At 42.8% G+C, this 22,284-nt stretch overlaps 1 protein-coding gene across 1 annotated transcript in view; it reads left to right on the forward strand.

Moving 5' to 3' along the window:
• Window positions 1–22,284, forward strand: part of ptprt (protein tyrosine phosphatase receptor type T) — a 340,867-nt gene that overhangs the window by 200,461 nt on the left and 118,122 nt on the right. Inside the window, exons 13-14 of the mRNA XM_037679934.1 lie at window positions 4,844–4,880; window positions 8,567–8,623. Coding sequence (XP_037535862.1) covers window positions 4,844–4,880; window positions 8,567–8,623 — 94 coding nt within the window. The remainder of the gene's footprint in view (window positions 1–4,843; window positions 4,881–8,566; window positions 8,624–22,284) is intronic.

Genomic DNA, 22,284 nt, shown 5'->3' on the forward strand with positions numbered 1-22,284 from the left:
ACACACACATTCATACATCACTCTACTACACACACATTCATACATCACTCTACTACACACACACATTCATACAGCTCTCTACTACACACACACACACACACGCATACATCACTCTACACACACACAAACTAACCTTAGAATCACATGCTTTAGTTTCTTTGTCAGACGTGATATTTTATCTCCTTTACTTAAATATGCTTTTCCATTTATATTACTGTAGTTAAGTGTTGTGCACCTTTAATCTCTGCACAATTTAAAGGTTTTTGCAGCATTTTAATGCTTTTTAGAAGGTTAGGAGTTACTGTGACTGCAAAGAGCTGAATGGAAAGTCTTCTTTTGTGAGGCCCAGTGGGTCGATGTGAGAACTGAAGACCAGCCATGAAAGGAAACGGCTTCATGGTTCACTCAGTTTTGTGTAAAAAAAAAACCCAAAAAACTTTTATTAGAGGTCTTGAGTCATAGAAATGTCTTAAAACATTCAGAAAGTCTGGAGAACTGTTGATCAAGACATCTGTCTGACTGCTTCAAGACAAAATGAGAGAACAGTGAGTGGTTTAAAACTTTTGCACAATATGTTGTCTCTTCAAAACATCTGACATTCGAAAAATGACTGAAATGCAGAACTAGAGATTCAAATAAAGTGAAAGATGGAAGAAAATGACGATGTTTGATGAAAACCTGAGAGCTGCTGGGGAAGGGTAAAACTAGATGGTGGTGGTTGTGGGTGGGGGGGGGGGGGGGGTTAGTGGTGGTGGTGGGGGTTATTAGAGGGGAAAGATTGTGGAGAAGAAGATGGAAAGAAATGGGGCAAGAAATGGCACAAAACAAAAGGAGACTGTGGCACGCATGGGGAAACATGCTCCTCCACGCTGTGAAAAATGCAGCCAGACACCTTTCTTGACAAGTAAAAAGCCTCAGGGGTTGGCCAAGGTACTCTGACAATCAATGTCACCCCCCCACCACCACCCACCCCCACCCACGCACACACCAGACAAACCTCAGAGTGCCAGTTCTGGGTTTTCAAGGAAAAAGATTTTACCAACTGACAGCCTGTGTCAATCACGATGCACTCAGATGGCTCCAGAATCCCAACATGCTTTTTATTCTTCCTGCTGGGGGGTGGGGTACCTCTAACTCTGCTTTATGGGCAAATGCCTGCAAATTTCTGCACAGTTTTCTGCAGAAGAATGGCTCTGTAGTTGTAGACCTGTCGTGACTTTTTTAAATGGAAGTGTTGAGTGTTTGTTAAAATGGAGCTCCAGTAAAAACCTTTAGAGAAACAAATGAACCCAGAAGCTCCCGGTGCTTTTCAGGAGTTCTTTTAGACCTCATCAAAGTCCAACACAAACCTACTTATGGTTGGACAAAACACTAACTCAACAAACTCTGATTAGGAAATAAATAATCCAAGAAAGATGAACAGAGAGAAACTCCAGCTTCACCTCCAGTACATTAAAGTTTAATATCATTTATAAATAGTAAAATGTGTCCGAGCAGCTGTCCTCCTCTGGTATCTGTGTATGAACGCATGGCAGTAAATTGGACTTGAATGTGGTAACATTCATTATTTTTAAACTGAGGTTTAGCCCATTAGCATAAAACTCTGCTTCTGTGCACTGACTGTGAATCCAGAACTAACCAAGCCTTTAAATGGGTGATAACCAGTACAAATTACAGGCAAGGAGTGGAAAATAAAAGTGGTTTTCAGGGAACTAGTAATATTTCTTCAGTGCTCATTAGAAAGTTGGACACAAAGTATTTAACATTTACTTTTGGTGAAATGGTTCAGTGCTGGAGTTGGAAGTTTTAAATAAGAAATATTATAATTAAAAGGACGAGACTGAAGATCAGGCTGGTTAGGGTGAATATGGTTAAAATCACGAGAAATAAACGCCTGCGTGAACACCATACGGGTTCTTGTAAGGGTCCTTAGATGGTCCAGTTCTTGTTAGGGGGAGAGGGGTAAAGCCTATTCAAGTCTTGTGTAATGTTTGTTAGGTGATCAGTGAAGGTATAATGAAGCTCAGCTGATTGTCTGACAACAATCAATTTTCTCTTCTAATAAATCATTTCTGTTTGCCTCAGTTAGAAAAGGGTGGATTGTTCTCTTCAGGTTGAGGATGAGGTTCTGCCTCTAGTGGAAGAGTTCAAGTATCTCAGGGTTTTGTTCACAAATGAGGGAAGAATGGAGCTTGAGATTGACAGGTTGGTGCAGTGTATGTTGTGTTGTGAAATCTGTGCCGGTCCATTGTGGTGAAAAGGGAGCTGAGCTGTAAGGCAAAGCTCTCTGTTCACCGGTCGGTCTACGTTCCTCCCCTCACCTCTGGTCATGAACTCTGGTAGAGACTGAAATAATGAGATCATGGATCCAGGAGGTTGAAATGAGTTTCCTCTGCAGGGTAGCTGGACTCTCTCTTAGAGACGGGGGGAGAAGTTCAGTTATCAGGAGAGACTCAGAGTAGAACTGGTGCTCCTCCACATCCAGTGGAGCCAATTGAGGTGGTTCGGACATCTGGTAAGGATGCTCCCTGGGGACCTCCCTAAGGAGGTGCTTTGGGCATGTTTGACTGAGAAGAGACCCCGGGGAAGTCCCAGGACACGCTGGAGATACTACGTCTCTCTGTTGTTCTGGGAACACCTTGGAGTCCTCCCAGAAGCGCTGGAAGAGGCTGTGGAGAGAGATGTCTGGACCTTCCTGCTCAAGATGCTGTAGGTCTATGTTCTGTTCGTACAGTGTGTGCAGTACATCCTTTCAGAACTTGTAACGCTTAAGTGTTAAATCACTCTCTGACTCCCCCCCAACACTAAGGACTGGCCTTACCATTAGATTGAACTTCCTCCTGAAATTTCCAGATTTACTTGTGGAATTTTAGGGAATCCTCAGGGAATCGTATTTCCATGAAATGCTTGGAACCAGCAGTGGAGGGAACGTTGCTCGTCAGTTTTTTATGCATCAATTTAAAGCCGTTTATTGTCCTTCACCCTTAAGACCATGAACAGGTGAAGATGTGAGGGCCAGTTTTCAGGTTATGGTGCCATTTTTTTACATGTGTCATGCTTTTGATCACTGGAAACAACAAACCATTTGGTCTGAAGTAAAGGTCCACAAGACATTTCTAACTCCACATGAGCACACCCCGTGCTAAGAAACCACATGCAGATATTGCACAAAATTAATTAGGTACAATAATAGCTAGTTCAGGGTGTCATTAAGTAATTAACTTCTAATTAGTGGTATGCATACCCTGTTATCTTCACTGAGGAACACACTAATTATTGTGGAGGTTTGCGGAGGTTGACTACATCCAACTGCAAACAGAAGCCAACGAGGCAGTCCGATGAAGATGGTTCTGAAGCGGACGGGTCCAGTCAGCCGTTTGTTTGACAGGCAGGCACAGTGGAAGCAGGTGTGTTTACTCTTCTGGAGAGATGATCATTAAACATCCATCATTCATCCTTCTTTCTCTCTGAACACTGAGACAAACTTCACAGTAAAGACTGAAAAGTTCCTGCGGTGCAGAACGTGGTCTTGTTTTTACTGCACTCTCTGAGGATGTCGGCTGAAACGACCTAATCTAGACATTTATCTTTGGCCTGCCCGTTTCTCAGAGAAACCCTTCAGAAAATAAAACTCAGCCTCGTGGAGCATCATTTGTTCAAAACAGGACTGCTTATTTATAGTTTTAAGCAGCTAAAGAGTAGTATTCAATATTACCCATAAAGCATTGCTTCAGGAGAACGTAAAAGTGGGAGTGGTTTAGTTTTAATGCTGGCGTGACGTGAAAAATGCAGCAGCAGCTGGAGCCTCTTCTCTGTTGGGACAAACGGACCGACGTGATGGAGGCCGCTATCTCCACGACAGGTGTGTGAGACGAGTTCACCTGCTGGTGACGGCACATCGTGAGGGGGCGGAGCTCTGAAGGAATGAAAGAACACGCCACTTTGGGCGTTGACAGCCCATCAGAGAGAGAGTGACGGGACTGAATGAATCCACTGAGCTAAGACCGACGCAGATCGGACGGAGTCTGTGACCCGCAGAGATGTTCATGTTCCATCATCAGATTAAATCTGAGAGTTTCTACATAACGAATATATGAACGGTTGTAAACCCTTGATGAGAAACTCCTCCGTGTGTAAAATGGATAAAACAGTTTTATTGTTAATACAACAAAACGCTGTAGTCTTGAAACAGAGTAAACAAATATTGAATGAGTGTTTTCCTTCAGCTCATCCAGGAAATGAAAAGCCCATTGATCTTAAATTATTCAATCCATTTCAGACAAATAAGATTATTGCGGACTGCTCTCTTTGTTGACTAAACGTTTCTCTCTTTAGATGAAACCAAAACGCGTCAAAGTGCGATGTCGTGTACTCGGCTCGGTCTCATTAACGACAGAACCAAGTGGTCTGGGCTTCAAGTCAACCAGCTGCTGTTACACCTCTGTTAAACTAACCTGAGCTCAAACCTGCCTGTTTGTTCAATGACCCGTCAGTCTGGTCGTTTGAAAAACACATTTTTAGGAAAACTTTTCAGATTCAAGCTAAAATGTGTGAGATCAATGTAATCCAGTGGTTCACAAGTTGACATGGGACCCCCACCGTGAGTCGTGGTCTCTACGCAGATGGCCTCAGAACTCTACAGAAATAAAATGCGCCGGCGGCCTTTACTGTTGCAGTTTATAAAACGGTGGGTGTAAGTAGATAAATGGATAATACGACGAGGGGCTATGTTTAACGGTTTGTGAGTTGTGTTTGTATATTTCTGAGTCATTTTGTTGCTGAACACCGAAACGTTTGGAAAAACATTATCATTTCAATAAAATATATATTTTTTATCTTTCAGGAAACTAAAATCAACTGCATCCGCCTGGCCCGCAAAGGTATGAGCACCGTTCTACTGAGCCACACCTCAGTCATGTTTGTCTGTTTTATCACGACTCTCGCTCCTGACTCCACTCTGGACCTCCTCAGTGAAGATTATCTGCAGAACATCACGACCCCTAGATTAAATCACAAACTACTGACAGAGGTCAACTAATCCCAGCCATGTCACCCTGCATGGTCTTCACGCACAGCCTCCCCTTCATGTGCACCTCCTGTTTCCTCACGTTGTCCCTCCTGAGCCCCCCCGAGGTTTAAAGGCCTCCCTCAGAGTCACGTGTCCATCTTCAGACCCTGACGGGACGGATGCAGGAGGTTTCTTCCTGCTCCGTCTTGCCCTCTCCATGTCTCCGCTCTTTATTTGCTGCTCATCTTTTGCTAACGCTCCATTTGTGTGCGAGTCGATGTGTTCGAAAGCTTTTCAGGCTCGCTATCGATTTCTCTCACCTTCTCTTTTTTTCTGTCCAATTTTTCATCTGCATCAGGCATTGATTTGATTTTTCCACATCTCCGCGCTCTTTCAGGCTCATCTACACTACATCAAGCCTTTATTGCTCATTTGTGCACATTTCTCTCTTTTATATCTCCTTTTTTCTCTTCATCTCTTTCACCGAGGTTTTTCCCGAGTGCTAAGTAATTTGGGCGTGTAAACGCAGCGCTCTGATTGTCTGCATGTACGCGTGCTTGAGACAAGACATGTTTTTTATTTTTATTTTTACTTTGTGGCTTTTTGGTTTAAAACAACAGCTTTTGATGACTTTAAAATTCCTACAAAACCAGCTTTAAAAAATCACTTTAAATGCACTTTTATGTATGTCACAATTTATTCCTTTATATCAGCGTATTTATTGTGATATCAAATGATATTGAATATTCATTTATAGCATTATCAATGTATTTACAGCGATGGATTTTAGCAGAAAAGGTCACTTCTAATCTGTGAATTTGGCAGATTAGCTGTAGTTGGAATAAAATTTATGAATGTGAGTTATTGTCAGAAACCGAGGAACAAATGGACCGAAACAAAGAAAATGTGGTTTTATCCAAATTAAAGCCGCAGAACATTAATGATGGAAGAACGGGAGAAAGGGACTCCTATTGGTGATTAATACTCTAATTAAACCAAATATGAGCAGAAACCTTTAGCATCGAAGTAAAACTGCAGTTTTAAAGCTTAGTTTGTGTCATAAAAGACAGAACTCTTCTCACAGTGATTCGTGCACTGATGCTTCCTCTGGTGGAGAGTCCTTTGTCTTTCTGAGGACACGTCCTCATGTGCACAGATCCAGTTTGTGGTTGCCCTGCGGTACTCCTGGGTCGCTCCACGCTCGTTGTGGGTCTCTGTTCGGACCTCGGACACATTTCACTTTAACCGACCGTCAGTTTGACTCCAGTTTAATTTCTGCTTCCTGTTTGATTTCTAAAGTCGTCATGGAGACGAATAATGAGACAAAGCTTTGCACGTGGAAGGGACAGTTTTATCATTTGTTCCAGTTTTTTAAATTAAATATTTTATGTAGAAGAAAATAATTATTTTCAGAGTGGCAGACATTAATGTGAGAATCATGAACTGTTTCTGAAGAATAATGATGAAGTTTAGGGATTTTAAAGAACCTCCCTTTGATGCTGCATGTCAAGTATTGTTGATGCCGTCAACAAATCCATGTCTTCATGTTAAAATTAAACTGCATTGTTCTTTATATTGTTAGGGTGACTGACTGTACTGGTAACATAAAACCTGGTTCTTTGGAAAAGTGAAGAGCTGAGTTTAACCAGAGAGATTATTCCTGCACACCTGAAGAACTCACCTGAAACTTTAAATATACAAAACAGTCGTTTTATTTGATGCAGGATATGAAAGCTGAGCAAGTCTTTAACATTTCTGTCTCCTGAAAATAAAAAGCAAAGTGTGACCAAAGCAGCGTTTTCATGTTCCTCAGCTTTTTGTTTTTTGAACGTCCAGAGGACCAGACTTAACTTTTTTAGCTTGTTCCACCTGGATTATTGATTATTGAGCAGCATCAGGACACGTTCCTCAGTAATTCTCATTTGACACGTTGTTTGTTTCTTGTTATTCAGAGAAAGTGCATTTTCTGTGAAAATGCATCATGAAGGCTGAATGACTTTGGTTAAATTAGCTGAAGAAGCTAAAACTTTGTTAAAGCAAGAACAAGCACAACAAAGACTGAAATGACAAGAACATTAGCTAAAAACAAAGCACCTGAACAATAGCTAGAAGCTAAAAAAATACTATGAAACTGGAAAATGAACCAAAATTTAGCAAAAGTTATGCTGATATCAGCAAAACCACAACTTAAAGCAGCAGAGCAGATGCTAAACCTAAAGCAGAAAAGCAATAAGCAACACAGCTGAAGGGTAAGAGAAGCAGAACAGTAGCTACAAATAACAAAACATGCTAAAGATGCAGCCGAAACAACAGCAACTTAAATTAGCAAAACAATGCTAAAACAAGCAATTAAAACAGATTCTAATTTTAGAAAAAAATTAGCAAAATGTATATCAAAACTAAAAACAGCAAAGCAATTGCTAAAAATAGCAAAACTTAGCTAAAGGGTTAAAACAACAGAACAGTTGCTAAAATTATCAAAAGACATGCTAAAGATGTCGTTTGTAAAACAATAGCTTAAATTAGCAAAGCTGTGCTAAAATTAATATAACAGATTTTATCAACAAATTTGAAGCTAAATAAAAATCAAAGCTAAAATCATTAAGTAAAATTAGCTAAAATATTAAGAGGATAACAATAGCTTCAAGCTTAAAGTAGCTAAAAGTAGCATCAGATGACCAAAAAGAGCCGATTTGTTGAGTCCAATTTTAAAGAGAAAAAGAAACTTGAACTTCCTGTTGGACTTATTTCATTTTAAATAACGTTGAATATTTTGAAACGAGTAAAATTAATTAAAGTCTAAGCTCGTAGCCTCTCCTGCCCTGAGCAGAGCGTTTTAAAGCACGAGTGGTCAAAATGGTACGAAGACTTCAGAAATAGTTTATAGGTATGAAATAAACAGGAGAAAATGCTGACTCAGCGTTTCCACGTGTCAAATTCACACTTTGCTCTGAAATAAAATGTATTTTTATACCAATATATTGTTTTAAAGACGTGAACAAACCACCTGGAGCCAGCTGTTTGCCTCAATACTTAAAAACAATTGAACGGAAAAATGAAAGAAAACTGTATTTTTTCTTACAACATCAGCTTAAAGAAATGTTTATAAATTAGCAGGCTGCGTCACGGTCTTGGTTCGACAGCAGAACATGGACGCCAGGTTTCTTGCTCAACTTTTAGGCCACAAAGTTTTTCCTTTATTTCTTTGACCATCTCTTTATTTGTGTTTCCCTCCATTTTCTGCTCCCGTTAATTTGTATTAACCCGACTGACTCAGAAGGCCCCACGCTGCATTCACTGACCATTCTTTACTCGTGAACATATTCAGCACATCTGTCCGGCCTTTCCAGGTGACGTCCAGCTGTTCGTTCCCAGACGGATCTGAGCGGAGAGCCGTCTCCGCTCCAGTTTAAAGCAGGCAGCTTTAATGGAATGGATAAATAATTCACTATTATCTCTTTTCTTAGACTTTTTTCTTTCTTTTTCCTTTTTGTTGTTTGTTTTCTCTCTCTCTCTCTCTCATGCTTTCCGGCGGGGACGTGCGGCCCTTGGCCTTAGTGGTAATAGGTAGGGGACAAATAACAACGCCGTACATTCTAGTCATCCCAAGCGAAGGTGATTATTGCTTCAGAGGCAGAATATCTTCTTCCCCGTGTTATGTCACAAAACTGCCATAAACATGACGCAAGACACACTTTCATTTTGGTTGTTTCCTCCCTCCACTGCCCCTTCCTCCATCTTTGTATTTTGATTTTACGGTTTTGGCTCTTCGGTTGTCGTTTCTTTTCACCGCCTCCATCTTCATTTGTTTGCATGTCTGCTCTGCTTTGAGTGTTGCTGACTGTGGTTGGACTCCTCTGTGTTCTGCATGCAACAACACGATAAAGAACCGACTGTTGAAACACAACATCACATTAGGCCCCCCCCCACCCCCCAATGAATCAGTTTCAAGTTAAAGAAACAAAGTACATCTAGTAGCTGCATCAGCGTTCTTCACACTTGTTTCTAAAGGTTTGCAGTTAGAAGCCACGGTCTTTTGTTGTCCTCTGCCGCGGAGCCAAGATGGGGAATGGAAATCCATCTGTGCATGTTGTGAGCAAGACGACTTTCAAAACAAGTGAGGTGCCGACCTCCATTTTGGTGCGTGGTTACAGCTACGTATAAAAAAAGCTTCCTTTCAAAAACTGGTTGTCACATCAGAATCCAAGATGGCCACCATTATGCAAACTGACCATCCCCATCATTTGAGAAAATTCTGCTTTCTAGCCTTTATATTGCCTATAAGTATAGTTTCCTCTGTTTAAATTTATTTATTTATTTTGGGGGGTGGGGGGTTGTAATTGATCTATGGTGGCCTTGGCCACCATTGGCCACCCCCTGGCTCCACCCTTGCACATGGAGATGGATAAATTCGTTCCCTCCACTCATCAAGATCTGCCGCTCTGCGCCGCCTCAGACAAGAACAAACCAAAGCTCCTCCGTCCTTCTTCTCCACAGTTTCACTCCTCCCCACTTGAATGTCGTGCACCAACAACATTTAGGTTTATTCACATTCACCGTTCAATTCCAGTCAAGAAAAACACTCCTCTCAAAAACTACAAACATCCACTGCCCTCAGAGATGGGGACATTGCTGTGCTCCTGCCTTCTTCTTTTTTGCTTTTTTAATAAGGAACCTTAAACAATTGTCAAAGCGTTGAACTTTATCATCAACACTAAAATAAAATTAATTTTTATGCAACACCCACTAATGTTTTTGTTAAAGGTATATCTTTTATTAGAGCTGGAGAAAATCTCTAACGTTGTTTACCCAAAAGAAGCGCACTCGACGGCAGGAGGAGGTTTTGAACTAGTACTTATACTTGCAAGGTCAGGTTTTCAGGAGAGGTTACATAAATATACATATATCATATACAAAGATGTGTACACATGAGAAGCTGCGTCATCCGCTCACTTTTATACCGTTATCAGTTCAGCAGGTGTACTGTGGCTCAGTGGGTGTCCACGCAGCCAGCTGGAGTCTGTCATGGCGCTGTTGGCCTTCACCGCCCGAGCATCTCCAGTTCAGGATGAGAGAACGTTTCTGGAGACAGTTCGGCTGTTTGTTCTCAGGGGAAGAATGTTTTTATTAAAACATCCATAACCTTTGACCAGAACATCTCCGGCAGCTGCATGTTGTTAATTTCTTGTTAGTGCAGTATCAGTGAACATCAGTAACACAAAGTGCTTGGACTGCAATGAATCACAGGCGGCTGTATCTAAAGTACCATACATCCATGTCTTGCTGCTGGTTAGACATTGAATCATCCTAAAGGACTCTTCCTGCCCACACCTGGTGAAGGTGAAGTTGGGGACGGAGGAGAAAGTGGGAAAAATAAACGTGGGTTTATTAAAAGTGAAATAATGTGAAACAAAAACATCACTCTTTGCAAGGTTTTTCTGTCTTCCAGCCTTTTTATTATTATTATTATTATTTATGGCTTCAGTTGTTTTTATGGCATTTAGAAAACATAAAAGATTATAACAGTTTACATATATATATATACATTTTTTAAAAACAAGTTGTGCATGATTAAGGATCTGTCCAGTTTTGACTAAACCTTACAGAACCAGTCGTTCACTGGAACGTTTTTTTGTTGCTGTGCAGTTCTACGAGAGCAGATTTCATCCAACAATACAAAACGTTAGCGTGAACAATGCAGACAAAACGTGGAATCAAGCAGCAACAATGTGAGCTGTGAACAACTGCCACACTTCTTTGTCACACCAGGCTTCACATGAACACAATAACTTGTCCCGAGAAAAACCAACATGCAGACGAAGCAGAAAGAATTATCCCCCTCCTGCACAAACGCCGACTGTCCTCCATCCAACGCTGAATTAAAGAATTACAAAGAGATTCACTTAATACGGAGTTAGAAAAGTAGCTGGGCATCTTGTTTATGGTGAATAACATGGGATGGATTTGTTTTTAGTAATGAGAGCGTTGCTTTGGTCTTTTGGGGTGAAGAAAGAGTTGAGTCAAAAGGCAACACTGGGTTTACTGGTCAGTGTTTGGTCTGTGGTCATGAGGTGAGATCCTGGACACACGAGGGTGAGAAGGCCTTCCTGTGGAGGGTCACCGGCCTCAGCCTTAGAGATGAGGAGCTTCATCATCTGGGGAAGCTGCTCCTCTGCGTTGAGAAGAGTCCGTTTGGGTGGTTCAGGATTAGGACGCCACCTTTTGAGGTTTTCCAGGCTGTCCCGCTTGGGAAAGACCCTGGGGCAGACCCAGAACTCTCTGGAAGGATCCTATGTCCTCTGGTTTGGGGACACCCCCAGGAGGAGATGGAGGGTGTCTCTGGGCAGGTCTGGTTCTCTCCTGGACCTGTCGTCTCCACAGCCCATTGTTTCTGATACTCCACAATCCTCAAATAGATTAAAGGGAACCAGCTGGTCACCCCCCCCCCCCCCCCCACACACACACACAAAGTAGTTCCTCCTAATAAAACATGTAAATTACTCATTTACTGTTTTTCAACAATTTTGACAACTTTAAATGTAATTATAAGGATTGTTAGTGGTTCATTCTCAGTTATTTACATATTTATGTTATGGGGCGGTTCTGGTTCTGTTCACGACTCGTTGGTCAAGCGAATCGGAACACGTCCAGCTCCAGTACAGTCTCGTTCGGAGTGTCATATTTTCAGCCATGTGGACACATTCGGCTGGTTTTAGCACGTTGATACGACCACTAACACATGACATGACCTGAGCTCGAAGTCAGAAATCACTGCAGCAGAACCTTCTGGTGGAGATGTTCTGTCTGAATCCATCTGGAGCCCATAGAGAGGACCAGAACAGAAAACTGGAGGAGGATGGACAGAATGTGATCTGATCTGATCAGAATCTGATTTATTAAACGGGACTGTTTTTCACGAAACCACCTGGACCTGCGGGATGAAGAAGAAAAAAACAAACAAAAAAAACAATTAAAGATCAAGCAACACATTTTATATTTTATTTTTATCACAGAAGACCCCAGGAGGAGGAGCCATCGTTACGGCAACGACTGATGGGAACCAAATAAATAAATAAATAAACAGAAAATGTTATGCATTTTGTAAAACTAGTACGGTTAATAATTCAGGAAATTAATGTCTACCCAGTTGATATTTTCGTTTAGGAGCCACCGCTCGTACGTCGGCCACAAAGATTTACATGTTTTTATATTTATGATGAATGGAATGGACCTTTGTTGTCGTTACACCTGAGTACAACAACGTGTGTGTTTGCTTCTTCTGGTGAGAGGAGAGGTCAGCCCACGATCTTCTGGGCTGTGTTGATAACTCTCTGGAGCACTGTCCTCTGATCCACCGTGCAGCTAAGATACCACACAGTGATGCAGTATGTTAAGATGCTCCCTGTGGAGATGGTAAACTGATTCAACCTTAAAAACAAGAATTTAACGATCAAACTGATCCTCTACTTGAACAGATCCCACTGGGGGTGGGGGTGGGGGTGGGGCGTGTTGGTAGTAAAAATGGGACCGGTGTGTTTGTACACATGAGAGCATCCAGGTATTGAGACATCGGTGATGTGTCAGCTTCCCATTAGTGGTCCAGTTGTTTATAACTGGTGATGTAGAGTCGTGCTGGGACTGACTCCAGCACCGAGCGGTGCTGATGCAACATGTTGTACCTGTGTGTGTGTGTGTGTGTGTGTGAGAGTGAGTGTGCTGTAAAGTGTTGAATAAATCACGTCTGACTCTTATTTGTTTTGACTTTCACTGCCTCACACTTTACGTTTTACTCAGTGACAACCCGTTTGCTGCTCTCTGAGTCGGTCTGCCCTCTACATTTGCAACAGATTGAGTCAGACTGTGAAACGAAGACAAGCAAATAAACTATTGGTGTGTTTTTGAAGGGAGGGGTGAATATCTGGGGATGGCGTGACATTTTAAGGGCACGACAAACAAAGAATAAAGTGCTTTTTAGGCAGATTCACAGTCAGCTGAGTTTAGAGTCGACGCAGAAAAGAGGTGAGGGAGAAGACGACACAAAGATGCAGACACAATGTTTAAAGAAGGGAATGGATGAGGAGGACAACTGGGACATAATGAGAGGAACAGATATGGAAGTTCACGAAGAGAACAGACCGACTCGCACACATGAATTGTTGTTGTTTTCTTCCTTTGTGCGGATTCAGACATTTGTATTTGCTTCAGTCTCCAGCTGACAAACTGTGGTGAACGTCCGTCTGCTCCATCGAACACGTAAATCCTGAACGCATGGCGCTGGCGTCCTCAGCATCACGTGTCAATACAAAGAAATAGGAGCAGATTAAAACAAAGGAGAGTAGTGAAATAAACTATAGAGATGGGCTAACACAGATTGGACTAAAAAATATTTATATATGAATTCAATGTTCAGCACCAGCTTTCATTCATAAACCAGAGTGTATCTATTCCCTTCCTACATATTCAAAATAAAGAATTTGCGCCGTCCAATGAGAGATCTACGTCCCCCGGTTGCCTTCACCTCTTCACCACAGACGGCGAGGATCAGACGGTCTTAAAGTTCTGACGTACTCCGTCCGAAGCCCAACAGTCGACTCACGTGGTTGAGGGACGTTCGTTTTCAGGCCCACCTTTCATCGTTCACATGACACAGGATCAGAGCTCCTGGGAGACCCGTCCCGCTGCAGTTCACCACGTGGGTTTCTTCCCCCCAGAGTCTCCAGTCCGTCCCTGCAGCCGCTGTTTGGTCACAAATCTGTCATGAAGAAAGCGCCACAGTTTTCAGCACAGACTCCTCCGAACACGACGTCTGCACGATCTCCATCCAGGAGTTTTTGACCATTTGATCGAGTCGTACAGCTGATCACCCGAGCACATTTACACACTGACCAACTCGCCCGTTACTTGGTGCATATCCACCCTGGGATTAATAAAATGTCTATCATATTCTATCATAGTCTATCATCATTCTAAGTGTACTTCAGCAGTTTAGGTGACACGTCTTGAGGCGACTGCCACAGTGGGTACACAGCGGGCAGAGGACAGTGCCATGTGGGTTGAGGTTGGTCTGCAAATAATGTGCATGGTCTGGAGTAGAGGTCTGCAGATAAATACCATGTTGATTGATCAGAAGTTTTGTTTTAGCCACAACCACACAACTAGGAGTCCTCAGAAACCAGCCCAGACACACCAAAGTGATAAATATCACATATCTGAGTTTACATGTTGAGAAATATTATAACCACTTGTGTCACAAACTTCTTTCTGTTCAGGGTCGTTTACATTTGTAGCCGTTGCGTGAGGTGTTTTCAGGAGTGACCAGTCTCGTATGTGCACTCATCACAAGCGGCTCAGGAAGTGTTGGTTGTGTAACCGTCACCTTTTAGGTTCTGCAGGTTGCTTTTTAAAACTTCACGGCCTCACCTTTTACTGCAGCTGTGCTTTACATTCAGTCCATGTCAGACCTTGGTTGTTACCTCGTCAAAAACAAGTCCCTTCAAAAAGGAATTAAAGCTCCTTTTGAGCATCCTGTTTTTCTCAGGGAGCTGGTAATCGATTGGGCCTTCATACGTCGCTTTGTGCTGCCGTATGGGCTGGTTTTCAGAAAATGACTACAGTGGGGACTAAAGTGTAGCTGTTGCTGCTGGTTTGTAGAGAATAAGCATACATTCACAGATGTAAGGCCATGAAATCCTCAATAAACCCTGAAAAGCACCCAGGATCACTTTGCACGTGTAGTGAAAAAACAAACTGGACTTTTAAGGTGCAGTGTACACGTCCTACTGTAGAGAAGAGTATAAAGTACTCACAATATTTGGTCACTGTGTTGTCACTGCTTTTTAAACAATTCACACAACTGGTTTAAGAGCAGAGCTTTTTATTTGTAACTGAGCTGAAGCCCCGTTGGTTCTGGCCTTGAGTCCGTTTGGGTTTCATGCAACCATCTTGGAACACCTGGATCACTTTCGTTGTTATCCTCACAAACTCAGCCCAGTTGGATGGCGGCCATTGGTGGAACCGTTTTAAGTCTCTGAGGATTTTCAGTGTGGTTCAAGTCAGGTCTAGTTCAGCCATATTCAGGGTCATCCCTAAGCCCCTCCCATTTTGTCCTGCTAGTGCGCTTTGGGTCATTGTCTTGTTGGAAATTGAACCTCCGACCCAGTCTGAAGTTCTGAGCTCAGTGGAGCAGGTTTTCATCAAGATCATCCTGGTAATTTGCTCCATTCAGCTTCCCATTAACACAGACCAGTCTCTCACTCCTTGCTCCCACAGCATGATGTTGCCACCACCGTGCCTCTCTATGCAGGTTGTGTTGGGCAGGTGATGAGCAGAGTCCACATTAGACTTGAGGCTAAGCATTTCAGTCTTGTTCTTCACAGTCTGAGTCCTGAGGAGAGAAATCCACACAGCATGCTGCTGCCACCGCCGTGCTTCACTACTGGGATGATGTTCAGTGCATTTGGCATCACGTTTTGGTTTTTAAAATGAGTTCCTGCTAGTTGGCTTTCTATAGAGGTCTGTTCAATTAATGTATTACACCACAGGTGGATCCTGTCAAGGTGAAGGAAACTTTCAGCAGAGATCAAAATAATGTTTTGTTTCAAAAAGACGTTAGTTTTAAGGTTTGCTTTCACTTTGCCATAAAGACTTAAAGTGTAAAGTGTTAAGAACAAAGTGAGTTTGACTAATTGTAGCATCGGGCTGCACAATAAATTTGCTAAAAGTGAAAAGGGTCCACGGTGAACTCTGTGTCGTGTTCTGCTGATTTCAGCAAAACACAACGTCAGTGTTTGTGTGGGTGTAAGAGATGACTGATCAATCATCCTTCGTTTTGTTTACTGGTTATCATTTCACTAAAACAACATGTTAGGTGGTAAAACGTGTTTTCCATGGTCGCAGAGGACTCAGTGTGTAGCCTGGTTGGTCTCACGCACCTTCAGAAATATGAACAAACCCCGAGCAGGGGGCACATTCAGATCAGGTGGTGTTCGTAGTTTGGATTAGTAATCCCGTTAAACGTACTCAGTCATGCTAATCCACAAAGGATGCACCCTCCAGCTGTCGACCAACAAAAATAACTAAAGATTCAGTTTGGGCCGAGACACGCACGCACACACCAAACCCTGCAGAGTGTCGCACACGTCGAGTCCAAGTGCACCTCTGCAGAACAGGCGGCTTTTTATTCTCACGGATGCAGCATCAAGTCGGTTTTAACGGCTCTTTGTTGGTTCACTCCAATGAAAAAAGGCTTTTGGAGGTTTTGCACTAAAAACAATAACCTGCCGACGTTCACTTAAATACACACAAACCAAAATCAGTGGTTTCTACCTCTCCCACACAAACTCTGAGTTTAATTTGCCGTCGGGTGCAGCTGCAGTTCGCAGCGAGCTGGGAGAATCAATCTTCTCTCTATTAGGATGAGATTATGGTTTTAATATCTCCGGCTTTACCCACAATTCCACCCTGGTAATTTTGTGGTGAAATAAAAAGGGAGGAAAGTGCAAAATTGTTGTAAAAAAATTAAAATGATATAAGAAATAAAAACACAAAGGGTGCTCTCTTAGAAGCTGAGGAAGTTCTGGGGATTAAAGATTATAAATAAGAGTCTGTGTCATTAAAACAAAACCCGAGTTAGTTGTTTTTATTTCTTTTATAGATTCAACTGATGCAACTCAGTCTGTTTTCGATAAATTTAACAGTAAACCAGTTAAACCAGGAGTTTCTCTTCTGTATTCAGCCCAGTGTCTTGACTGTGGACTTTTCTTCCACTTACCGGTGGTTTGAGCCGTCGGTGCGAGCGGTAGTCCCTCGGTGTGGGAGCTGGGGGCATCGTAAGATTCATCCGGGCGTTACAGCAGCACAGTTCAATCTTTACCCTGCATGAACAAAGGTTTTATTTATTTCATCATGTTTTTACTGCTGATCAGCTCAAATGCAAACATAAGCTGTTCTAGAAAATCAGATTTAAGAAATGTGTGCACCTGGAAGTGTTAACGTGTTAAATATATAAAATGGACTTGTGCTCCAGTCAAACCATCAAATTCAGTTTGTTTCACTCATTTTACGTCTGTAGCATCGTTTGTCTTTACAAGACATGGAAACAAGATAAGACATTTATCTTTCATGCGTCATGAGTTGTAATAAACAAATATTTTATTATTCAGACGTTCCTGTTAAAAAAACAACGAAACAATTTGAGAATAAAATATTTATTGACAATTATGAAGTTTTTAAAGACTTGTTCAGCATTATTGCTGAATTTCCCTGATTTTGTATTTCAGACGTTCCTTATTTGACAAAAAGAACAATATAGTAATAAAATGAGCTTAATGTTGTTAATAAATAAAATATTCAAGACAAGGCTACTTTACAAGCTAAACTATTTTACTGAAGACTCTTACAGACTTTACAGCCCCTTATTCAAGGCTTTCATGAATATTTTAACATTTTATCAGATATAGAGAAATTAATTTATTCTGGTATTTTTCCTTTATGCAGATATTTGTGTTACATTATAATGAAATAATCTAAATTGAATTATTGTAAGTTTTGGATGTTTTAAGTTAATTACATGTTTACAGCACAGACTCGTTAATTTGTCTCTGCAGAGCCTTGCAGGACCAAATCTGATTTTATTATTTATATTTATATTGGGGCAGCACGGTGGCACAACTGGTAGAGCTGCTGCCTCTCAGTGAGAAGGTTGCCGGTTCAATTCCCAGTCCGGGGGCTTTTCTGGGTGGAGTTTGCATGTTCTCTCCGTGCTGCGTGGGTTTCCTCCCACAGACCAAAAACATGCATGTTAGACTGATAACTGATAACATGCATGTTAGACTGATGGTAACTCTGAATTGTCCTTAGGTGAGAGAATGGTTGTTTGTCTCATTTGTCTATGTGTCCCTCTGATGGACTGGAGACATGTTCAGAGTGTCCCCCGCCCCTCGTACAGTGATTGCTGGACATGGGCACCGGCGACCCAAAATGGAAGAAGCGGGTAAAAGATAATGGATGGATGTTTACATTATTCTCTTGTTTGACTAAAGGTCAAGAAGAATATTTGATTTCCGTTTGTTGTTTTGGCGTTTGGAGAATCTACGTCCTTTTTGTTGCAGGACTTTGGATCTAAACTAACAAGACTGAAAACTATTCCTGCCTCCTAGTTGTGCACAGACCTTTGACTACTTTGTACATAAACTTATCTTCATCAGTCCCATCCATCCATCCATCCATCCATCCATCCATCCATCCATCCATCATCTTCCTCTTGTTCTGGACTCAGGTCTTGGGGCAGCATCTTGAGCAGGAAGGTCTAGACATCTCTCTCCACAGCCTCTTCCAGCTCTTCTGGGAGGACCCCGAGGTGTTCCCAGACCAACTGAGAGATGTAGTCTCTCCAGCGTGTCCTGGGTCTCCTCCCAGTCGGACATGCCTGAACCACCTCAACTGGTTCCTCTCAATGTGGAGGAGCAGAGGTTCTACTCTGAGTCTCTCCTGATAACTGAACTTCTCAGCCTGTCTCTAAGGGAGAGTCCAGCTACCCTGCAGAGGAAACTCATTTCAACCTCCTGGATCCACGATCTCATTCTTTCAGTCTCTACCAGAGTTCATGAGGGGAGGAACATAGATCGACTGGTAAACAGAGAGCTTTGTCTTACAGCTCAACTCCCTCTTCACCACAATGGACCGGCACAGAGTCCACAATACTGCAGACGCCGCACCAACCTGTCAATCTCACGCTCTATTCTTCTCTCACTGTGAACAAAACCCCGAGATACTCGAACTCTTCCACTTGACGCAGAACCTCACCCTCAACCTGAAGAGAACAAGCCACCCTTTTCTGACTGAGGACCACGGCCTCAGATCTGGAGGTGCTGGTTCTCATCCCAGCTGCTTCACACTCGCCTGTGAACCGCTCCAGTGAGAGCTGGAGACGTCTTTATGTTTAAATAATTGTTCTTATTTTAGTGTGCCAAAAACACTGCCTTAATCAGACGTGTCCAAGCTGGTGGCAGTAGCAGCAGATGCATGCGCACGGTGTAACGGACCACCCGTTCGCTCTCCGAGACAATCCAACTAGAAATGAGTCCAGAGCAGCCTGTCAACCGTCTCTGCTCCGTTTGAGAATCAATCCCATTCTGCTTTAATTTACTTCCGCTCAGGCTCCCCTCTCTCGTAATGGGCACGGTTGTATTATTCTCCTCTGTGTTGGTCAGAAAACGCCGACAGAGTTCACCCGATTGGCTGAGCGGCTCCCGACCCAATCAATTGTGATGTCAAATGGAGCCGAACCTGCCGGCAGATGGTTCCTCCTCCATTACATCATGAACTGTTGAACCCAATCAACACGTGAGCCAGCCAAGTGTGAACAAATGGGGGTCGCAGTGAAATGTGCCAGGTGATACACACCGTGGCTCACTCAGGGGGAAATGGGGGTTTAATACACCTGTGAGGTGATCACCGGGGCACGGACTAACAGGGTAATGTGTGGACTCGTCTCTTGCATGATTGCCCAAGGCCCCGGTGTAATGCGCACGACAAGACACGTTTCAGCTTCTGTTCACCTCTGATTAAAACGAGGACACCGTGTCAGTCATTTCTTTAAACTGTGAACGAGTGAATCAGCTGAAAGTGACTAATGAAATATTTAGAACCCAGAGAGGATTCTGCTCAAACTGAGACACTAAAGGTTTTAATGGTTCTTAAGGATCATATAGTTCATGTCTGAATGATGCATTCAGAGTTACACAGATATTATGTAGCAGTTAAAATGGAGATGTAGTTTCTGAATGAACACAATTTAAATCATTAAGACCCCATCCACACCGCTCTGATTATTTCTAAAAACTGATTTTCTGCAGCTCCTTTTAAACACGTCCCCTAAAGTTTCTGCTGTGAAAACACAAAATAAAGAGTTTGTTTTTTCTGCATTGTTCACATTTATCTCGTTGCCATCAAACTTTTAATGCGCCAAAATGAAACTCTGTAAATGTTGTAGATCAAACAATGTTGCTCACACTGATGAACGCAGAGATGGGACTAGTATGGAGAACGAGGGGGGGGGGGGGGGCTCTCAGAAACTGTTCAGTCTTTAAAAGAAAATCCCCTCCATTTTAAAGGTTGATCAAATTTCCTCCTATCAACTCGGAATAATGAAAGTACCTAATTTTATTTTCTCAACATTAAAGTTGAGAAACTCCCTGAGAACTCAGTTTTAGGTCTGTTCTTTCAGATTAATGCACAGCAGACTCTTCCTCTCAGCACGTAGCTACAGAGGCTGCAGCTGATCAGTGGAAGCTGCTCACTTGAGTGAACCATGGTCCTAGTGCCCGCCAGTTTGTTTGAACTGATTTAAAGCGGAATCTATATTAACATCATCAGACTGTCACGGAACATCTGTTTGGGTTTTCAGCTAAACGAGAAATGTTGACACTTCAGTTGGATCTCGTGCCCCCGCCCCCCTCCGATTGAAAAGATTAAATATGATTAATAACTGAGAAAATCAAATATGTTTGGAGAGAATCGTTAGCCAAGTTTTAAAAATTAGCCTTGCTCTAATTATCTAATATATATATATATATATATATATATATAATTTATTTATTTATTTTTGAAAGGGGGGGGTAGTGGTGGCGCAGAGGCTAGAGAAGGTGGACCTATGATCTGAAAGTCTCCGGTTCAACTCCCCAGGCCAACAACATCAAAATGTGGGTGAGAAAGGTAAAGCCCCCACACCTGCCCCCACCCTCATTTTCCCTACTCTGAGCCCTTGAGCAAGGCCCTGAACCCCCACCATCTGCTCCCCTGGGTGCCAGAGATGGCAGCTCTGGGCTCCACACAGAGGCTGTGGTAGCTCGGTGTCTGTGATTGTCTGGAAGGACCTCTGGTGTAAAAACCATTCGCTGTGGTGACCCCTGAAGAACGAGCAGCCGAATACAAATTTAATCCTCCAGGGATTAAACACGTTGTCTTTTCAACATAATCTTTCAGATTCTGTTTATTCAAGTCGGGTGTGATTTATCAGACCTAATAATAAAACCCGGGCAGGTTCAGGGTGTTTTGCTGTTTTCTAAAGAAGCTTTGTTTGCTCTGAACCCCTCGACACCAGTTCAGATTCTCGTCCTTGCGTTGACAACTTCGAGTTGTTTTGTTCATAAAATCAGACGCTCCTTTGTTCAGAACGCCTCTAATCCAAAGTTTGTTTGTAGAGATGTGAAGACACGCGAGGTGAAGTGGGATTTCTTCTTCAGCACTGAAGCATGGAATAAAAAGTGACACGTGTGTTCTGTTCATATGTATTTTTTCATCATCTAAGCTGAGGAGGTCGTTTGTGGTCGAGCTACAAACACGGTGAATGCTCCGTCATTGGGGGCATTCAGGTTCTTTTTTTTTAAGAACATCTCGTCAGCGCAGCCATTGAGGACCGCAGCAGCTATTACCGAGCGTGCCAAGGTTAGGTGCTTAAGCCGTTAGCTCGGTGCGATTTTGCTGCCAACCTTGTGTTGTTATTGCAGAGGAGGCGAAGATGAGAGCGACAAGGGATTAGCTGAACTCCCACACAGCTGCATTACTCTATTAATCGTCTCTTTGTCTATCAAGGTTAGAGCCGGAGTGTGCAGAAACGAGCTGCGCGGTCACATGACTCTCTCCTGTGAGTTGTAGGTGTTCACTGGTTCTCGTGTTGGAACCTGTCTTCCTCACCTGTCGCTCTTCAGTGTCTCTTGTCGGACCAGTTTCTGGGTTTATGCCTCGGACGGGCCTTCGGTCGTCTTCCTGAAGACGCCGCCTGTTCTCTTCAGTCCAGCAGAGCAGCTGGACATGCTTCTGATGTTCTCGGCTTGTCAGACAGGTTTCCTCTCTGTTTCTGGTCTGGATATGTTCAGTCGTCCTAAACGTTTCTGTAAAACTCGGCGAGCGCAGAGTTATGGCTGATATGACAACATTTTTATATTTTACAGTTAGCGCCTCGTGTCAAGCTGCAGACATCGTGCAACAAAAACTGTGCAGCAGACAGATTTTATTTTCTTGGAGAGCTTCAGTTTTTATTTTTCCTAGCCCGTGTTGAAAACTGAGGAAGCGTTTTAAAACCCGGGGGCAGCGCAGTGCTGTGGGCAAGGTTTGGTTTTAAAGCCGCTGGGACGGACAGATGGTGTTTGGAGACCAAGAACCCACCTAAACCTTGATGCAGTCCAAGTTTCCCTCCTCATTAAAACTCCTTTAAGGCCGCAGCCTCGCTGAGCATCGTAACGTTCTCCGCAGCGCTGCACAACGACAGCTGACAA

The sequence above is a fragment of the Nematolebias whitei genome, chromosome 7 (genome assembly GCF_014905685.2).
Source record: "Nematolebias whitei isolate Nwh7 chromosome 7, NemWhi1, whole genome shotgun sequence".
Lineage (NCBI taxonomy): Eukaryota > Metazoa > Chordata > Actinopteri > Cyprinodontiformes > Rivulidae > Nematolebias > Nematolebias whitei.